The sequence below is a fragment of the Lampris incognitus genome, chromosome 6 (genome assembly GCF_029633865.1).
Source record: "Lampris incognitus isolate fLamInc1 chromosome 6, fLamInc1.hap2, whole genome shotgun sequence".
Taxonomy (NCBI): domain Eukaryota; kingdom Metazoa; phylum Chordata; class Actinopteri; order Lampriformes; family Lampridae; genus Lampris; species Lampris incognitus.
Window position 1 is genome coordinate 49,010,844 of NC_079216.1, and position 17,825 is coordinate 49,028,668.

The following is a 17,825-nucleotide window of genomic DNA, read 5'->3' on the forward strand; positions in this document are numbered from 1 at the left end:
ATTTAACCTTCCATAATTACATATCCTTAACTGTCATTCATTAAATGCCATTTTTTCTTATCGTTATACTCATTATCATATAATAATAATTTGTTTCATTGGGATTAATGATGAAATTGACAAATAATAAAAAAATAGAATTAAAAAAGATAAATGATAAGAAAACTTTTAATGTGATGTTTTGTTTTCAATATTGTTATCATTACTTGGTACAGCCTTCCATTTAAGAAGTTAGAAATTCTATATGAAATTAAACGTACAGCTTGCAACTTCATGTTTTGAAAAGGGAAATGAGCCAATAGGCTGTAGGACTCCATGAAAACATTGAGTGTAATGCTACTTTCAAACGCTTCACTACATGAACATGTACATGAAATGTTGCCATTATGCCTCTATGGTAGCCTATACAAGTGTTAGCACTGGCATTGCTGTCCATCAAGGCCACCGGTATAGCCGAAAGTATTAAGCGCTGTGAAGACGGATATTGATAGAATGAGGTAAGTTCGCCTAATCGATGCCAATGATTTTGCAGATTCTCCGTTACTGGGCTCCACATCATTTTGCCAGTCCACAAACCCCAACTTGAAAATGCATGAGTTTTGTAATTTTTTTTGATAATAGATTATGATATATACACATTTGTTACTTAGAACAGGAATATGGTTATGAATATAATTTCAGTTTATTTCAGATGATTGTTTGTGCTCAATTTAGCCAGGCACTTTTTTTGACAGCTGAAAAGGGCCCCTCCGCTTTATAAAGAGTTTCTTTGCCTTTCAAACAGTCTCAGTTGTCGGTGAGGCCGGCGGGGCGGATCCCACACTAGAGTAAAAGAGAAAATAAAGCAATACACTATTAATACTTGGCTGACTGATTTATTTCGCTAGCAAGCGCCCTCGTGGATTTATAACACAGAGGTGGGTATATCAGAAATTGTTTATGAACGCTATAGTGCTCTTTTGCTCCTTCTACACGCCGTTATACCAAGAAGCAAAGCTACCCCGGCAGATGCTACATCAAGAGATTGTGCTAATTTTGCTAGCCTCACTAACGCTAGTGCGACAATTACCATTTTAGCAACTGATTGTGACAACGCAAGCTAACTGGCCGCTCGACTAATCTCGTACAAATATCCAGTAATAGCTCCTGCTGATACAGGGCCCGTTTGGCAGCAAAACTGCAGGCTACTCTGAATTATGAAACTGATTCGTCTAGTCTTGAGATGTGTGAAAATCGGTAACTGGTTGATGCTAGGAACATTGCTAATCGACTACCTTAGCTTGTTTAAGTGCATCGTGCCATTTCGCTCTTTTGTTGTTCTGAGTGATCAGAGTGTAAGGCTTTGTTTGGCAGCGTTTAAAGTCTTTCAGCTAGACTTAAATCAACAGCACGAATACCAGTATCTGATCTCGGCCCTGAATATTTTTAAAATCAAAATCCTGAGAATGTTTTATGTCACTTTTAAATTATTATAATTTGATCTCCTTCCTTTCGTTAACACTAGGAACCGTCAACCTTATCTGTTCGACTTACAGATGCCTTCAGCAATGAACGGTAATGGGACAGTGCAGTCCACCAGCCCAGATGTGGGATCCGCTCCAGGGTCAGTGGGACAGATTACACTTGGTGGACAGTCCGAGGTCTTGAAGCAGGTGCTTGGTGTCATTGAAAAGAAAGTTCGCAATATGGAAAAGAAAAAGGTGAATATCGTCATAGCTTTTTTTTTTTGTCTTGTGGCACAATATATTATCCCCTTTAGTAATAGGTTTTCCCTCAGAGTTAATCTATAGGTAAAGACCTAAAGTAAAACTGAAGCACTGACTGTTTAAGGGGCTGAAATTGTATGCCCATGTGCTTAATGGCTTTATTTTTTTTTAAACAAAGGTCAAATTGGATGATTATCAAAGCAGGAAGAATAAAGGGGAACGTCTCAACCAGGACCAACTGGTGAGTACACCTAAGCCCTCATGATGTGACATCCCATAACTCATACTGTTATTTTGCAAATTACAAAAAGTTTTCTAACGTCTCTTTCCTCTCTGCAGGAGGCCCTTTCCAAATACCAGGAAGTCATCAATAACTTGGAGTTTGCCAGGGAGTTGCAAAAAAGCTTTCTGGTTCTGGGACAAGATGTAAAGATGACTGTGTGACTATGGTCTTTTAAAATGTTGCTGTGACCTTTTATTAATAATGCTTCATTTGGTCCCTTTTGTCCCTATCAGATCCAGAAAGCAGTCAAAAAGACTGCACGGCGGGAGCAGCTGCAGCGAGAGGAGGCTGAACAGAGGAGATTGAAAACAATCTTGGAACTGCAGTTCCTTCTGGACCGGCTCGGGGATGAGACTGTGCGACAAGAGCTGAGGCAAGGAGTAGGGGGCTCTCAGCTACTCACAGATGCAGACCTCACTGCGTTAGATGAGTTCTACAAACTAGTTGGGCCAGATCGTGACCAAAATGTCAGGTTGGTTTCAGGCATTATTATGATCTGGATTGACTTTAAGGCAAAGGATTTTTTTTTTTTTTTGAATGGATTCTCAAGTTATCTCTACTGCAGGTTGGCTGACCAGTATGAAGTAGCATCTGCACATCTCTGGGACCTGCTGGAAGGGAGGGACAAGGCTGTAGTAGGAACAACATGTAAGTCAAATTGTCAAGGGTTTATCTCGTCCTTTGGCTCTAAATTGTTGCAATGTGTGATCCATTTTCACTTTATTCAAGACCAGTGCTTTTTTGAGTATATATTTGCTATATACTCACAACTGAAAACTTAGCAACAAGTGATGGGCTGTCAATGCTTCTATTAACTGAAACAGTGATGCAGCCCTCACCATCTTCCCAAACTCCCTGGGGAAAAAAACTGCTGGCTATAACTGTAAGAAGTTGTGCTGGATATAGCCAAACACGTTAGAGTTGGGGTAGCTTTGAAAACTTTGATAGGCAACAAAGGACTGAGCTTTCCTTGTATTTTTTCATTAGCTTTCTTTATGGTAATTTATCCTGTTAAAGCATTCTGAACATATTCGCGCAGTATGGCACTTTGTTAATGTTATGTTGATCCATCATTCTGTGTTAGTGCTGCATGTGCGCATTGCTGCTACAGTAGATGAGTAATCAGGTTCTGGGGTTATTGGAGTGCTGCATTCTCAGTCGTCTGGCCTTGGGACTTGCACACTGGCTACTGCAATCTGCTCCGAGTCTGAGCGTTGTTGGCTGATCCTGACTCAGCTGTTGGGCATGATGCCAATGGTCCCAGTGACCAGCTCTTGAGAGCCACATAAGGATACCAGTGACCCAGTTCAGTGTAACAACACCAGCCCCTTCACCTCAGCAAGGGGATCTCAGTTGGTGACTCATGATTATTTATTTAGACAGCGGCAGGCTTATAGGTTTAAGGCATTGACAGCAAAGGAAAATTGTTTGACATGCATTGAACAATTTACAAGTGAGATGTCACCTAGTTTTTCCATTATAATGGCATGTTTTTGCCAGTATTTTCACTGTTCTGCTGCTTAGAATTCCAAGCTGTTATTTTAATTTTGTTTGGAATCTAAGTAGTAAATATTCAAGAAATCAAAACCACTGTAGAGATTTTATTTAATCATGACTTAAAAATGGTTCATACACATGTTACCAAATTCCTTGGCAGACATGGAAAGCAATTCAGAGTTTTACAGCAACTGTGTAAACAACAGTGCTTATATTCAGAGGTCTGCTTAAAATGAGAATCTTTTCTTTGATGGTATCAGCGCAAATAATTTTTCCAGGTCTCATGGTTTTAAATTTAAATGACATACAGTTGGATTAAAGTTGAAAAGTTGTTCAAGTGTTCAGTTGGTCATAGTAGTTTTCAGTTGGTAACAGTAGTTCGTAATTTCTTCTACTATTAGAAAAAGTTAGTCAAGCTAATGACTGTACGGTTAGCCCTTTACATCCCTATGGCCATTCATTGAAAAATGCATTGATCGAACAAAAATTTGACATTCTTGGTAAGAGGACTGTGGTCCTTCCCGAAATACCATATATTTTCCATTCTTTAAAAATGACTTTTGGTAAGTAAACAAGACAACACCAGCAGTACAAAATACCACTGGGCATTTCAGCTAATCTGCTGCCCACCCTTTACACCAGAAAATCAGCGTTTTTAATGCACTGCTTTAGCTAAGGATGCAAAATAATGAAATTTTCGCTGATAACAGATCATCTCCATGGTCATTTCAGCAGATAACGATATTTTTTGTTTCACTGCGATACCACCATTATTATACTGTGATGATTGGTGTGCATGTTGACCTGTCCTGATTTATTATTAAACGCTACACTTGTTTTCAAGCGTCTGCATTGATTAAGGGAGAGGAACACAATTTATTTCAACATAAATGGAGAAAACGCAACATTTATTTTGGGATGATGTTTTCAAACATCTTTGCTCTCACATTTGTTCTACAACAGGTCTCCTTAAAGGTTTCCTGTAAAATGCTGAACATCACACTGTTGCAGCGAGTGAATTTTATTTTATCTTTTTACTATCCAAAACGCAGATATTTCTATGTAGACTGTAGCACAAACTGTCTTTCTGTCAATGTCTTTCATCAATGTCAGCACATAATTAATGCAACATCATATTGGTGCAACCTATTGGGCATAATTTTGATATCGGTTTAGAAACCAATATCATATTTTTAAGCTATTTTTGGCAGATACCGTTAAGCACACCAATATGTCTTTATGGCAGCGCAAACTCGTGTTTGCAGCAGCCTCACCCAGTACCATCCATGCAGTGTCCATTCTGTGTCTAAGTTTGTGTCTTCGTTTGATGGCTGGGAGAGCTTGGTCTGCTGCATCCTGTGGGCCCAGGGACCACTGCCTTGCCCGAAGCTGCCACTGAAGAGGAAACACCGAGGGCGGTCTGACAGGACGTGGAAGCAGGGCAGGCTAAGCTAACTGCTAGCCCATGCAGACCTGCAGTTCCGATAACACCGAGGGTGGTCAGGCAGCAGCCTTGCCTAGCATTGACTGTGTTTTTGGTGTCGTCGTGTGGAGTGCGGGGAGGTGTGTCGAGGGTGTCTGGCTGGGAAAGCTGGCGTTGGATCGGCTGGGGGAGCCTAGGGGCGGGGCAGGCTAAACTAACTGCTAGCCCATGCAGACCTGCAGTTCCGACAGTCATACTGGCTGGCGTTCGTTCTCTTGGACAATGATTTTGGTTTTTTTGTCGCTTAGTTTGGATATATATATGTGTTTAGTTTGGATATGTGTTTAGTTTGAATATGTGTTTAGTTTGAATATGTGTGTTTTTGTAGCCTTTGGATATGTGTTTTTGTCTTCATGTTGCACTGCTGTGGGCTGGGTGAAACGATATTTTGTTTTTCATATACGCAAGTACATGAAGTGAAATAAAGTGTTCCTGATTCCTCATTATGCATGCGCAATAATCCAGGTAAGAAAATCACAGACCGTTGAGTCAGTTCATCTGGACACAACGTTTATGGAAAGAAAAACCAATTGTTTTTGGTTGTTATGCCCCCCTGTATTGTTTATAAGGGTAGGGGTACCTGCAGTCAGTTGAGACGGAACAGGTCACTTAGATGAGTGATGAAATGCTTCTCTCAATAAAAGTGTCCAGATGAACTGATTTAACTTTCTGTGAGTTCACCTATATATCATGTATGTGTAATTTAAAGCCCCATTTTTCCAAAGTGTATAGTGGCCACACTGTACTGTTAAGCACTTTGAGATTGTCTGTGACAATGAAAGGTGCTATACAACTAAAATTTATTATTATTATTAGTGTATTAGCACAGCAAGGGTAGATATGATCGTAAAACTAACTGTTAAAAACTCTGGTACGTGCAAAGCATTTCAGTTTTTTTTTTTTTTTTTTTTTGACAGAGGCCTATGTCCACTAGTATTGTTATCTGGGTCACCGCTTATATTTTGTCTTACATTTTATAATCCTGAGGGTCTTCATGTAAATAAATTATCTTTTGATACTTCTTGCACCCAGGCTGTGAAAATAAAACTGCACTTTGCATTTTGTAGCATAGCAGTCAACTGTAGAAGAAGGAAGGCCATGGCAAGTTTGAGAATGAGGCAAAGTTGTCTATGGCTTACAAACAAATATGGCAGAAGAAACTCGTACAAGACCTTTACCAGAAACTTCAATTCAAAACCCTAAAAAACTTTTTTTCTCTTCTTTGGGGAATGTGGTGAAATAACCACACAGGTAACTGCTAATTTGAAATGAATTGCTGGAATATGAAGGGTTCAGACCCAGCTGTAGTTATCACATATTACTAAAGGTGTCAGTAACTCAAGGGACCATTTAGGGTCACCACAACGGATCATCCGTTTCCATTTCTTCCTGTCCTCTGCATTTTCCTCTGTCACACCAGCCACCTGCATGTCCTCGCTCACCACATCCATAAACCTCTTTGGCCTTCTTCTTTTCCTCTTCCCTGGCAGCTCCATATTTAGCGTCCTTCTCCCAATATACCCAGCATCTCTCCTCCACACATGTCTAAGCCATCTCAATCTTACCTCTCTTGCTTTGTCTCCAAACCGTCCAACCTGAGCTGTCCCTTAATATATTCGTTCCTAATCCTGTCCTTCGTCACTCCCAATGAAAATCTTAACATCTTCAACTCTGCCACCTCCAGCTCCATCTCCGGTCTTTTCATCAGTGCCACTGTCTCCAAACAGATAACATCGCTGGTCTCACAACCATCTTGTAAATCTTCCCTTTAGCTCTTGCTGGTGCCCTTTTGTCACAGATCACACCTGACACTCTTCTCCACCCACTCCACCCTGCCTGCACTTTCTTCTTCACCTCTCTTCTGCACTTCCCGTTACTTTGGACAATTGACCCCTAAGTATTTCTTCGTCATCTCTACTCCTATCATCCTCACCATTCCAATGTCCTCCCTCATTCACGCATTGGTATTCCGTCTTGCGCCTACTGACTTTCATTTCTCTTTTCTCCAATGCATACCTCCACCTCTCCAGGTTCTCCTCAACCTGCACCCTATTCGCGCTACAGATCAGATCACAGTGTCATCCGCAAACATCATAGTCCACGGAGAAACCTGCCTGATCTTGTTCGTCAACTTGTCCATCACCATTGCAAACAAGAAAGGGCTCAGAGCCCTTTCTTGTCAGTAACTCAAACATAAATCAAAGTCTCTGGGGCTTTGACTTTAAAGTCACTAAAGGCCTCTTTTTACATAAATTTTATACTATTTCCAGGCACTTAAAAAATCAATGGTGCAGTTACTTTAAAAAAAAAATGCCCAGTTTTGGTCATTCATTTGTTTTTGTGCCTGTTTTTTCTCCCTTGAATTAGAACTGGCTGTTTTCAGCAATTATGTCATCTTTCTTTTGTTCTTTTTGAGACAAAACTCAGCCTATTCACTGCCTTAAATGGCTGCCTGATGGAGAACAGACTAACTGCAACTGGCTCACAAAGAATTTGTCATCTGGTGGTGGGCTTATGCAAATAATGGGTCAAAAAAGATTGGTTGTTTTCACTGGAGCCCTTGGGTGATGCCATTACTTGGGTCAATTCTGACTGGCTCATTTAATCAAGTATTACCATGAGAAAAACCCTGCCAAATTGGCAGGTAGTTCTAATTTAATGTTTTACTGGCACATGATGATTAACATTTAGATTCTGCTTTTAATCTGTGGCAAAACCTAGCTAATATGGTTCTCAAGCATAGGACTAATTTTTTTAAGATTGTTGCTTTTGTTTAACATACTGACAACTGTGGATACTAGTAATTGCAGCATTGTTTTGTGCGTTTCTGTAGTTTTTTAGATATTCACATGTGAAAATTATTTCTGACTGCCAGGCAATACCCCTTGAAGCTGTGTGTTCGTAGCATTTTTGGGGGTGTAAACCACTTTGTTCCCTTAGTACAAAAATTCTCATTTATGCTTATCTGTTTATGAACACTAACCTCACAGAATGAATCAAACAGCTGAGACTAAAGACAAAACCAGTTTATTACTTGATGGCATTTGATAATTCTTAGGTAATTTGACATCATTATTGTTACAGTGGTCTTGTTACAGTGACTATGACTGGATGTTAACCAAAGTGATATAGGCTGTCATTTTATTATAGCTGTATTATTCCTCTCCCAGACAAGGCACTGAAAGAGACTTTGGACCAGATCTTGCTAAGCGGCTACTTCGACAGGGTTCCAACTCACCAGAATGGAGTATGTGATGAGGAAGAGCCACCAGTTGTAGTTGAGTCATCGGAGGCAGAAAAGCAGACTGTTGATCCAGGTTATTCATCATTCTTAGGAAATCTGACACACATGGAGATTTCAGCATTTCAATCTCCTAACTCTGCTTTCTCTTCGCAGAAACTGAAATAATCGAGGAGTACACAGAGCCCATTGAGGTGGAAGCTACAGAGGTGAGATGAGTTCCACTCTGTCCATTAGCAGTCATTGGGCTTTCTTGTCTAATTCAAGAATTGTGCAGATATGTGACGAGCAACCCGTTTTCTCTAGTTTGTAAACAGACAGTTCATTCCAGGAAGCACATACAGCATAAGTAAGAAGGAGCAGGGTGAGGAGTGGCCTGGTGAAGCAGAGGTATACTGAACGGATGTCTTTTTAATTTACGTCACTTTGCTTGTTATCAGGGTTTCTATCTTATTGAGAAATAAAATCCCATTTTACTCCTAACCTCCCAGTTGAGTGTTTATCATGTTTTTTTGGGTCTTGTAATGCTGTCGTAAATTATAGTACCCTGAAACTATTTCATTTACTTCAACTCCAATTCTTTTGTGTTCTATCATACACTCCGTCACTCTCTCATGCTCATTCTCTCCCTAGGCAGTTGGTGCCAGGCAGCCACAACCTGTGCAATCGACCCCTCCCCCTGTCACGCTAGAGACCCACCCAATGACCATGGCCACTCCGGTAACAACCACTGATCCCATGGTCAGGAAGCAGGCTGTGCAAGACTTAATGGCACAGATGCAGGGAACATACAACTTCATGCAGGTGAGGAATTGCGCAAGATTGGACTCCGGGGTACAGAACATTTTACAGTTAGTAATCAATGGTGATATCACGCAAAAATTGGATACAGAATGTATCTAGAGCAGTGATACTCAATCATATGCTATGAAGGGTCATGTGCATTCAGTTTTGTTTTGTTTTTTTTGTTTGTTTTTTTTCCGGTCCAACACTCCACCAGCTGATTTCACTGATTACCCACACCTTTACCAGACAGGGCAGAGGACCAGTCAGGGAAATCAGTTGGTATATTGTTGGGTTAGAATGACAATCCGTATACACCTGCCCCTCCATGACCCATGTTAATCACTTAGCACTGTTCTAAAGTGTGTGAGGTGCAGTGCCAGCTGGCTAACTTCTAAGATGACAGATCCCTCAAGATTATGGGACTATGCTCTATTGCTGGAATCTAAGAATCATAAGGGTTACCTAAACGAAAAAATAGTGCTGAGCAACAGCTTGAAAGTTCTTGATCCCTGTGCACAAACTGATGGGTCAAATGAGCTAGCTTGCATAGCATCCAGTGGCCTTACATACACACATACTTGATTGAGAGGTCAAGTGTGTACACCAAAGATAATCTTGGGGTTCACAAATGAATGGGTGTGCATAATTATGTAGAGTGGCTATGTCTTGGAGGTAAGATGCGTATATCTGAATATTGCATGTTGTCCTTCAGTTTTCTTCGTAGCTAGCAACAAGGCTGCAAGTCAAACCTTTCCGAAGCTTGAGTAATTGTCAGGAAAAATAACTACATCCTAACTACAATATAACTTCAGACTGTATACGTATGGCTGGGTACGTGTACATAAATTGTAGAAAAACAAAACTGAAGGTTTTCTTCCTTTGCTCTTCTATTCTGGCAGCCCACCACAAAATACGACAATGTTATTGAGGCAAGAGTGAAGTTGCAATGAATTTCATCTATTTTTACAATTGATTGGGAAGAAAAAATGAATAATGTTATGACTTGGGTTTTCCCAGATCATTCAAGTGCACTCCAGTACAGATTTCTGCCCCCGGATATGTGCATGTATCATGTAACCTCAAAAAAAACCTATACAGTCAGTACTCTATGCAAACTGCCTCTTTTTACAGGACTCAATGCTTGACTTTGAGGGACCGCCCATTGATCCAGCTATTGTATCAGCCCAGCCAATGAAACCAGCCCAGAACATGGACTTGCCTCAAATGGTTTGTCCTTCTGGTAAGTTTCATAGATTTAACTTTGAAATATTCATGTGGAAGTTTAATATGTTAATGTCATCTACTCATATATTTTCATAATGTGTGTGTGTGTGGCGTTAGTGTGTGTGTGTGTTAGTTAGTGTAGATAGCGGGACCGAAAACTAAAGCATTTATGATCCAAATTCTTTTTGGAGGTGGTAGGTATTGTCTCAGAGAGTAAGGGGGAAATCCCAGAAAATTAAAATTATGCATAATTATGCATAAATATGCAAAATATGCATTTTTCTAAAAATGGCTAAAAAAAACACTTTTCTCGGCATTTCAGATGATTCTGAGCATCTTTGATTTTTTTTCACCTATATAAAAAAAAATTTCAGGGACTTAGAAATATTTTGGTTTTATGCAAAATATATGCATTTTTGCAAAAATGCACTTATGATCCTAATTTTTTTTGGAGGTGGTAGGTATTGTTCCAGAGGACCAGAAAAATAGAAGAACATTAAAATATAATTATAACTAGAAGAACCCCGCTACAATGTAGCGGTTTGGTTATCCACCCGTCTAAATCTCCCTCCTCTTCATCCTGCCAGCTAACCGCCTTCCCCCTGCCCCTAAACCCCCCCCCCACTCAAACTCCCTCCCCCAAATGCTCAGAATCATCTGAAATGCCGAGAAAAGTGGTTTTTAGCCATTTTTAGAAAATGCATATTTTGCATAATTATGCATAATTATTTTAATTTTCTGTTATTTTTCTGGTCCTCTGGAACAATACCTACCACCTCCAAAAAAAATTAGGATCATAAGTGCATTTTTTCAAAAATGCATATATTTTGCACAATGCCAAAACATTTCTAAGTCCCAGAAAAAAAATGTTGTACAGGTGAAAAAATCAAAAATGCTCAGAATCATCTGAAATGCTGAGAAAAGTGGTTTTTAGCCATTTTTAGAAAAATGCATATTTTGCATAATTATGCATAATTTTAATTTTTTGGGATTTTTCCCTTACTCTCTGAGACAATACCTACCACCTCCAAAAAGAATTAGGATCATAAGTGCTTTAGTTTTCGGTCCCGCTATCTACACTAACTAACACACACACACACTAACACCACACACACACATTACGAAAATATGAGTAGATAATTATGCATAAATATGCAAAATATGCGTTTTTCTAAAAATGGCTAAAAATCACTTTTCTCTGCATTTCAGATGATTCTCAGCATCTTTGATTTTTTCACCTATATAAAAAAAAATTTCTGGGACTTGGAAATGTTTTGGCATTATGCAAAATATGCATTTTTGCAAAAATGCACTTATGATCCTAATTCTTTTTAGAGGTGGTAGGTATTGTCTCAGAGAGTAAGGGAAAAATCCCAGAAAATTTAAAAAAAAATTTTTTTTTAATTTATTTCTGATTTTTCCCTTTTTTCTCCCAATTTAGTGGCCAATTGATCCCTATTTTAATTCAAACACCCACCCTCGTATTGCATGCGTTCGCCAACTGCATCTCTCCGGCCGGCAGTCTCGAAGGAGACGCCTCCCCACTTTCGTGACAAGGCGAATCCAAGCCGAACCACTGTTTTTCCGACACACACAGAGACGCATTCACATGACGAACACAAGCCGACTCCGCCCCCCCCCCCCCCCCGAAGACAGCGTTGCCAATGATTGCTGCTTCATCGAGTCCGGCCATAGTCGGATCTGACGAGACCGGGGCGCGAACCCCAGTCCCCAGTGGGCAACTGCATCGACACCAAGCCGATGCTTAGACCGCTACGCCACCGCGGACTAGAAAATTAAAATTATGCATAAATATGCAAAATATGCATTTTTCTAAAAATGGCTAAAAACCACTTTTCTCGGCATTTCAGATGATTCTGAGCATTTGGGGGGAGGGAGTTGGAGTGGGGGGGGTTAGGGGCAGGGGGAAGGTGGTTAGCTAACAGGATGAAGAGGAGGGAGATTTAGACGGGTGGATAACCAAACCGCTACATTGTAGCGGGGTTCTTCTAGTATAATGTATATTTTCAAGACTGAAATGTGTTTATAAGAGTGTTGTTCATCTTTCTTGTCAGTTCATCCTGAGTCCTGCCTATCACAGCCCACTGTTCCTGTCCAACCTGAGCCCACCCAAGTGAGTACTCAAACATGGATAAAAACCAGAAAGTGCATTTCCTGGATAGCTGAAAATGTTGGTAAGGTGTTAACTCAAGGGCTGTTGGTTGCCTAGCATGACCAGTGGCTGCTAGGTGATCTGTCACAGTTGGTGGGCGGATACTTTGTGGTGGCTAATAAGATGCCAAGCGATTTCTGTTTGTTAACAGGTGGTTTTTAGGTGGTTACTGGATGATCAGAATCAGAATCATGTTTATTGACCATGTAGGTTTGCACATACGTGGAATTTGACTCTGGTTTCGTGGCTCTCTGTGTACTTAACATAGAATAACACTACAATATGACAGTCTTCAGATATATACACAAGGATTGACTATACAGGCAAAATAAGAGGTGACATGGTGCAGAGACTATGTCAGAGATGCTGAAATAGATGGTAGCAGGTTACTTACATACATACCTGAGGTAGATGTACATGACAGAGTGTACCAGTATATGTACAATGTACTATATATGGTGGATTTATTTGACAGTGTTAAGCATGCATTGGAATAACAGCCCACGCAAAGAAACTGTTTATATATCTGGTTGTTTTGGGGTAGAGTGCTCTGTAGCACCTACAAGAGGGGAGATGTTGGAACGGGTTGTGACCAGGGTGTGATGGGTCTGCCTGTGTCTTGAGTCTGGAAGTGTGTAAGTCCTGAATGGAGGGCAGGTTGGCACCAATGATTTTTTCTGCAGACTTAACTCCATTGTAGTCTGTCCCTGTCCTGTTTGGTGGCAGATCCAAACCAGACAGTGATGGATGTGCAGAGGACAGACTGAATTATTCCAGTATAAAACTGAATCAGCAAGTGATGAGGCAGGTTGAATTTCTTGAGCTGGCAGAGAAAGTACATCCTCTGCTATGGCATTACCAGGCAGTTGCTTAGGGTTTACTTACTAGTTAAAATTTTCTTGATGTTTAATATTGGTTTCTAAGTGGTTGCTTAGAGCTTTCTAAGCATTTGATGGGGGTTTACTAGCATTGGTAGGTGGTTATAAGGTAGTTGCCAGGCTATACTGGGAGGTTTCTTCGGTGCATCACAACAGGTCATGCAATATTAACCGGAATGTAGTTCATAGAAACCTGTGAACAGACAGTGATGTGACAATCTCCTTGCACAACTTAACATCCTGCCCTACATAACTGTTTAATATTACTGAATTTCAAGATTTTAATTACATCAACACAACTCCTAAACTATCTGGACATTTTAAAGTTTAAATGGATTTGCTAAGATCCAAAGAGAAAATACTAGAAATAAGAAAGTGCAGTGCCTTGAGAACGCCCCCCCCCCCCCGAACTTTTTCACATTTTGTTCCTGCTACATCTCCACATTGTAATGCATTGGAATAGCTTTTTCTTACTTCACAAAAACAAGTCAATGCATTTATGAATACAGATTTTGTATATTCGGGAGTTTGTTTGTTTTTTTTTTATATATATGAAAAAGTATTCACCCTTCAGAGTAAATACTTTGTAGACAGGCTTTTGACAGCACTTACAGCTGAGTCTTATTGGGTTTGTCTGTATGAGGTTTGCAGAATTAGGATTTAGAATTTCCTCCATGCAAATTTGTTCCAAATCTGCGAGATTGTATGGAGGCAAGAGGCAGTGGAAAACCATTTCTTTGTCATCACAGTTTTATAGTGGGGTTTAAATTTAGGCTTTGGCTGGACAATTCCAGAATATTAACAGAATGTTATGATTTTTAAGCAGTTGTTCAGCAGTTTTTGCTGTGTACTTTGGTTTATTGTCCTATTGGAACATAAATCTCAACCCTAAATGCAGAATCTTGCTGACTGAAACAGGTTCTCCCCAAGGATTTGCCTTTATTTGACTCAAGTGTATAGTGTAGTCAATTTATTTACTGATTGTTAGCTGACTGTGTGAGATAAGTGGGAGGAATTACACGTGAAAGCACATTTTAACAAAGAAATGATTCTTGTATTTTAGTTCTTGCTTACTTTTTCTCAAAATGAATCAACTCTTCGGTTCTTTGTATTCCTCCTTCTATTGCTCTTTTGGCATTGTGCGCAATACATGACATGCAAGTGTACAAACACATAGCTTGTAGATTAAAAACACTGACTCTGATTGTTTAGAAAGAATAGTTTTCAAATGTTTACAGTGTGATGTTTCCATCTTGGTTTGATTTGAAGCCGTTATCGTTACACCTGCTGTAATATCATCAGTTGTGATGCCAAATAGTGTTACTTGGTTATATAGTTGATTTCGATTTTTTTTAATCTTTTTTAATGTAAATGAGAATTTTTTTATGTTATACTCATGTTTTCAGGGCCCTATTGTCTCCCCAACACCACCACCCTTGTATCAGAACTCGCACACACCCGATTCTCGACCACCAACAGAGCCCATCGACCCCATCCAGGTAAATTGTTTGCACCCAAACTTTTTTTGTAGGCGTGTCACATAGCTACTTGAGCCACTGTTATGGTGCCTACTCTCAACATGACATCAAATTAATCCTTATATTCATTGCCAGGGCCAAAGTTATTTGAAACTTTTGGTCACCTCTGAAAAAAAAGATCTTAAGAGCTGTTTCAGGGATTCTGTGCAGGTCTGTAAAGTTTGGGAAAATATAGGAATAATTTTGTCATCCTAATTCAATACAGTTGTGGGCCAACTGTCATACCTATAATGTCCCATTCGTTCTTGTGAAGAATATTCTGTAGCCACTGACTGATTTTTAAACAAGGTACAAATCATTTAGCCTAGATGTTATTTGCTGACTTAATATAAATTATCAACCCAACTCTTAAAACATACTGCAGAAAAAGTGTTGGTCCTAAACAAAATGGTAGAAGACCTGCTTCCCAGAAAAAAATTTAACGTTTGAAATTTTCAAAGTTAAACCTTTGGCACATATGAAATATTAGCTAAATGTTTTATAAGCTTACATAAGTATATATAAGCTAAATATAACTTGTACACATAATTTAAACTGAATATGAATATTTGGTTGTCTAAGAATGCTTTTTGGACTCTTTGCTAGACTTCCATTAGCTTGTCATCAGAGCAGCCTCCGGCCTCCACAGCTCTACCCCCTGTGCCTCAGACCCAAGTTTTCCAGCCAGTCTCCAAAACACCTCACAGCAGCGGCATCAACGTCAATGCAGCACCATTCCAGTCAATGCAGACAGTAAGGACATTGTGATAGCAAGTCTTTTTTAATTCTGCTACTACAATCCAATTACTGTCTCTAAGAATAATTTTGTTAAGAAACAACTTTTTAGCCTTATATTTTTCAGTTCAAGACTCCCAAGCATTTGTCAATTGACTAAATATAAAATCCATAAACTGCTGTCATTTCTGTTAGAATGAGAAGTCCTCAAAAGTGCTCTGATTGTACTGAGATTATATGGCTTTTTTAGCAACGTGGCTGCATACAGAAAGTATCATTAACTTCTGATGAGTCTGTGACCTGTTCTCTGGTTTCAGTTTTTTTTAGATAATATGGCCCTTATTCACCCCTCAGGTGTTCAACCTCAACGCCCCAGTCCCACCAGCCAGTGAGGCAGAGGCCTTGAGCCAAGCCAGCCAATATCAGAACAGCTTCAGCCAGGGCTTTGGTAGCCAGTCTCAGCATCCTGTGGAGCAGACAGAGATGCAGTCTGAACAACTGCAGTCTGGTGAGCAGAACTTGCTGATTGATACAATAATTCACTCATTCATTACTTCCTGAGAGATGCTGTACTGTGATGTGTGATATAGGGGTGGCAATCTGTGATTTGATACTGCACCACTCTGTGTAAGGTTTGCATTCTGTTTATTTGAATTTTATCTGAGAAAACTAATTTGCCCCAATTGTACTGAACCCACCCTAATGTCTTTTAGCAGTTGGTGCTTACCATTCCCAAGACCAATCAGGAAGCCTTCAGCAACCAACACAGCAGGGCCCAGGCTTTGGGCGGCAGTCCCAGTCCTTCTACAATAGCAGAAGCATTTCCCGCGGCGGGCCCCGTAATGCCAGGGGCATGATGAATGGTTACAGAGGCTCATCTAATGGGTTCAGAGGTAATCTGTCTTCACTGACTGTCACAAATGGAATCCTTCCATTTATATTAAGTTTCAATATAATCTTTTAACAATTGCATTGTATATTTAAATCCTTCCAATTTTTAGGTGGTTATGATGGTTATCGCCCTCCTTTCACTAACACTCCAAACTCGGGATATGGACAGACCCAGTTTAACACACCTCGGGATTTCTCAAATGGGAATTACCAGCGGGTAAGAAAGAAGCACTCAGACTTCACTGTCTCTGCTCCTAATGAGCATTGGTATCCGTTGAAGTAGTGTCTAAAACCCTCTTCAATGTTTGTTTCCTAAGGATGGTTACCAACAGAACTACAAGCGAGGAGCTGGCCAGGGACTTAGAGGAATGTCTCGAGGCAATACTCAGGCAATGCGTTCCTGAAAGGCCTTTTATATTGACTGTGACTGACTGACTTACTTGCACCACACTGAAAATTCTCAAATTAACAATGCATTTGCCCCAGCTAACTTATGTTCTTTTTCTCTTTTTTTTCCCATCAGTGGTATTTTTCTTGACTCTTTAATCAAAGTGTACATGCTTTGATGTTTAAGAATATTAATCATGTTTTGTCTAAACACAAGCTAAGCTGTAAATCCATTCATGGTTCTAAGCAAGCCTGAGTTTAGATATTCCTGCAAACTTGAACAATTTCATTAAGTTATTTTGTATAAAATGAAATGACACCTGCCACTGTTGGTCCGATTCATGGGAGTATTTTTCCTTTCTTAGCCCTCTTTGTTTTTTTTTTTTGTTTTTTTTTAAAGATTTTCATTTTTGATTTTGGTTCAGAAAATCATTTGATGGACATTCATTCATTTCATCATTTGTAAATTGATGTTGCTCTAATTGTTTCAATAAAGATGTGTTGCAAACCCTTGGTTTGGACATTGAGTTTTGTTCAATTTTAGACCAACTTAACAGTTGTATACTGCGCTGAAGGGATGGTGGCAAAACATTTAAGAGGTGGAAGGGACGGGCACAAGGGACTTAATGTCCCTTCAAAGGTTCCTGGAAAGCAGCGCTGTGTGTGAGGCTGCAAAGCCATACTTAGCTCTGTGGAAAACACAAGTGGGAGCAACTGAAGAATTGAAAAGGGAGGTCTGATTTATCAAACTAAATTGAGCCCTACAACAAAAATCAACAAAAGCTATCATTTGTTTGATGGTGTATGTCTTTTCTTGCAATATAGCTTGATCTGAACTTGCTAGACAATGTGAACTAGCCTTTTAGGTTGTAAAGGTTGACAGGCGTATTCTTAGCTTAGGTTTAGAGTTAGTGAGTTGGTTGACTCCACACAGTGCATTATTTCTTACAGCACCTCTAATGGGGCAAAAAATCGAGTTGCAAGGTCATCAGCTAGGGACCACATATCCTTGAGATTTTACCCC

The 17,825-nt window shown here is 39.8% G+C and overlaps 1 protein-coding gene across 3 annotated transcripts; it reads left to right on the forward strand.

Moving 5' to 3' along the window:
- Positions 1 to 792: 792 nt before the first annotated feature.
- Positions 793 to 17,303, forward strand: caprin1b (cell cycle associated protein 1b). Of its 3 annotated transcripts, none has more exons than XM_056281721.1 (18): positions 793 to 917; positions 1,536 to 1,700; positions 1,885 to 1,947; positions 2,046 to 2,132; positions 2,223 to 2,461; positions 2,555 to 2,637; positions 8,140 to 8,286; positions 8,367 to 8,419; positions 8,517 to 8,600; positions 8,844 to 9,014; positions 10,128 to 10,236; positions 12,296 to 12,354; positions 14,678 to 14,770; positions 15,395 to 15,541; positions 15,878 to 16,031; positions 16,237 to 16,416; positions 16,525 to 16,631; positions 16,732 to 17,303. In XM_056281721.1, exons 2-18 carry the CDS (start codon positions 1,536 to 1,538, stop codon positions 16,816 to 16,818), a joined length of 2,028 nt encoding a protein of 675 aa, XP_056137696.1. In that variant the 5' UTR covers positions 793 to 917; the 3' UTR covers positions 16,819 to 17,303. The 3 variants fall into 3 exon arrangements, with proteins under 3 accessions (XP_056137696.1, XP_056137695.1, XP_056137697.1); XM_056281720.1 differs by having other exon boundaries at positions 802 to 917; positions 1,505 to 1,700; XM_056281722.1 differs by having other exon boundaries at positions 802 to 917; positions 1,505 to 1,700; positions 16,240 to 16,416.
- Positions 17,304 to 17,825: the final 522 nt, after the last annotated feature.

Bases quoted from the DNA above. Each gene is read 5' to 3' on its own strand.
- caprin1b (XM_056281721.1), top strand. From the start codon at position 1,536: ATGCCTTCAGCAATGAACGGTAATGGGACAGTGCAGTCCACCAGCCCA. The intron at 8,287-8,366 runs GTTATTCATCAT...TTCTCTTCGCAG, and splicing joins AAAGCAGACTGTTGATCCAG to AAACTGAAATAATCGAGGAG. The intron at 9,015-10,127 runs GTGAGGAATTGC...CTCTTTTTACAG, and splicing joins GAACATACAACTTCATGCAG to GACTCAATGCTTGACTTTGA.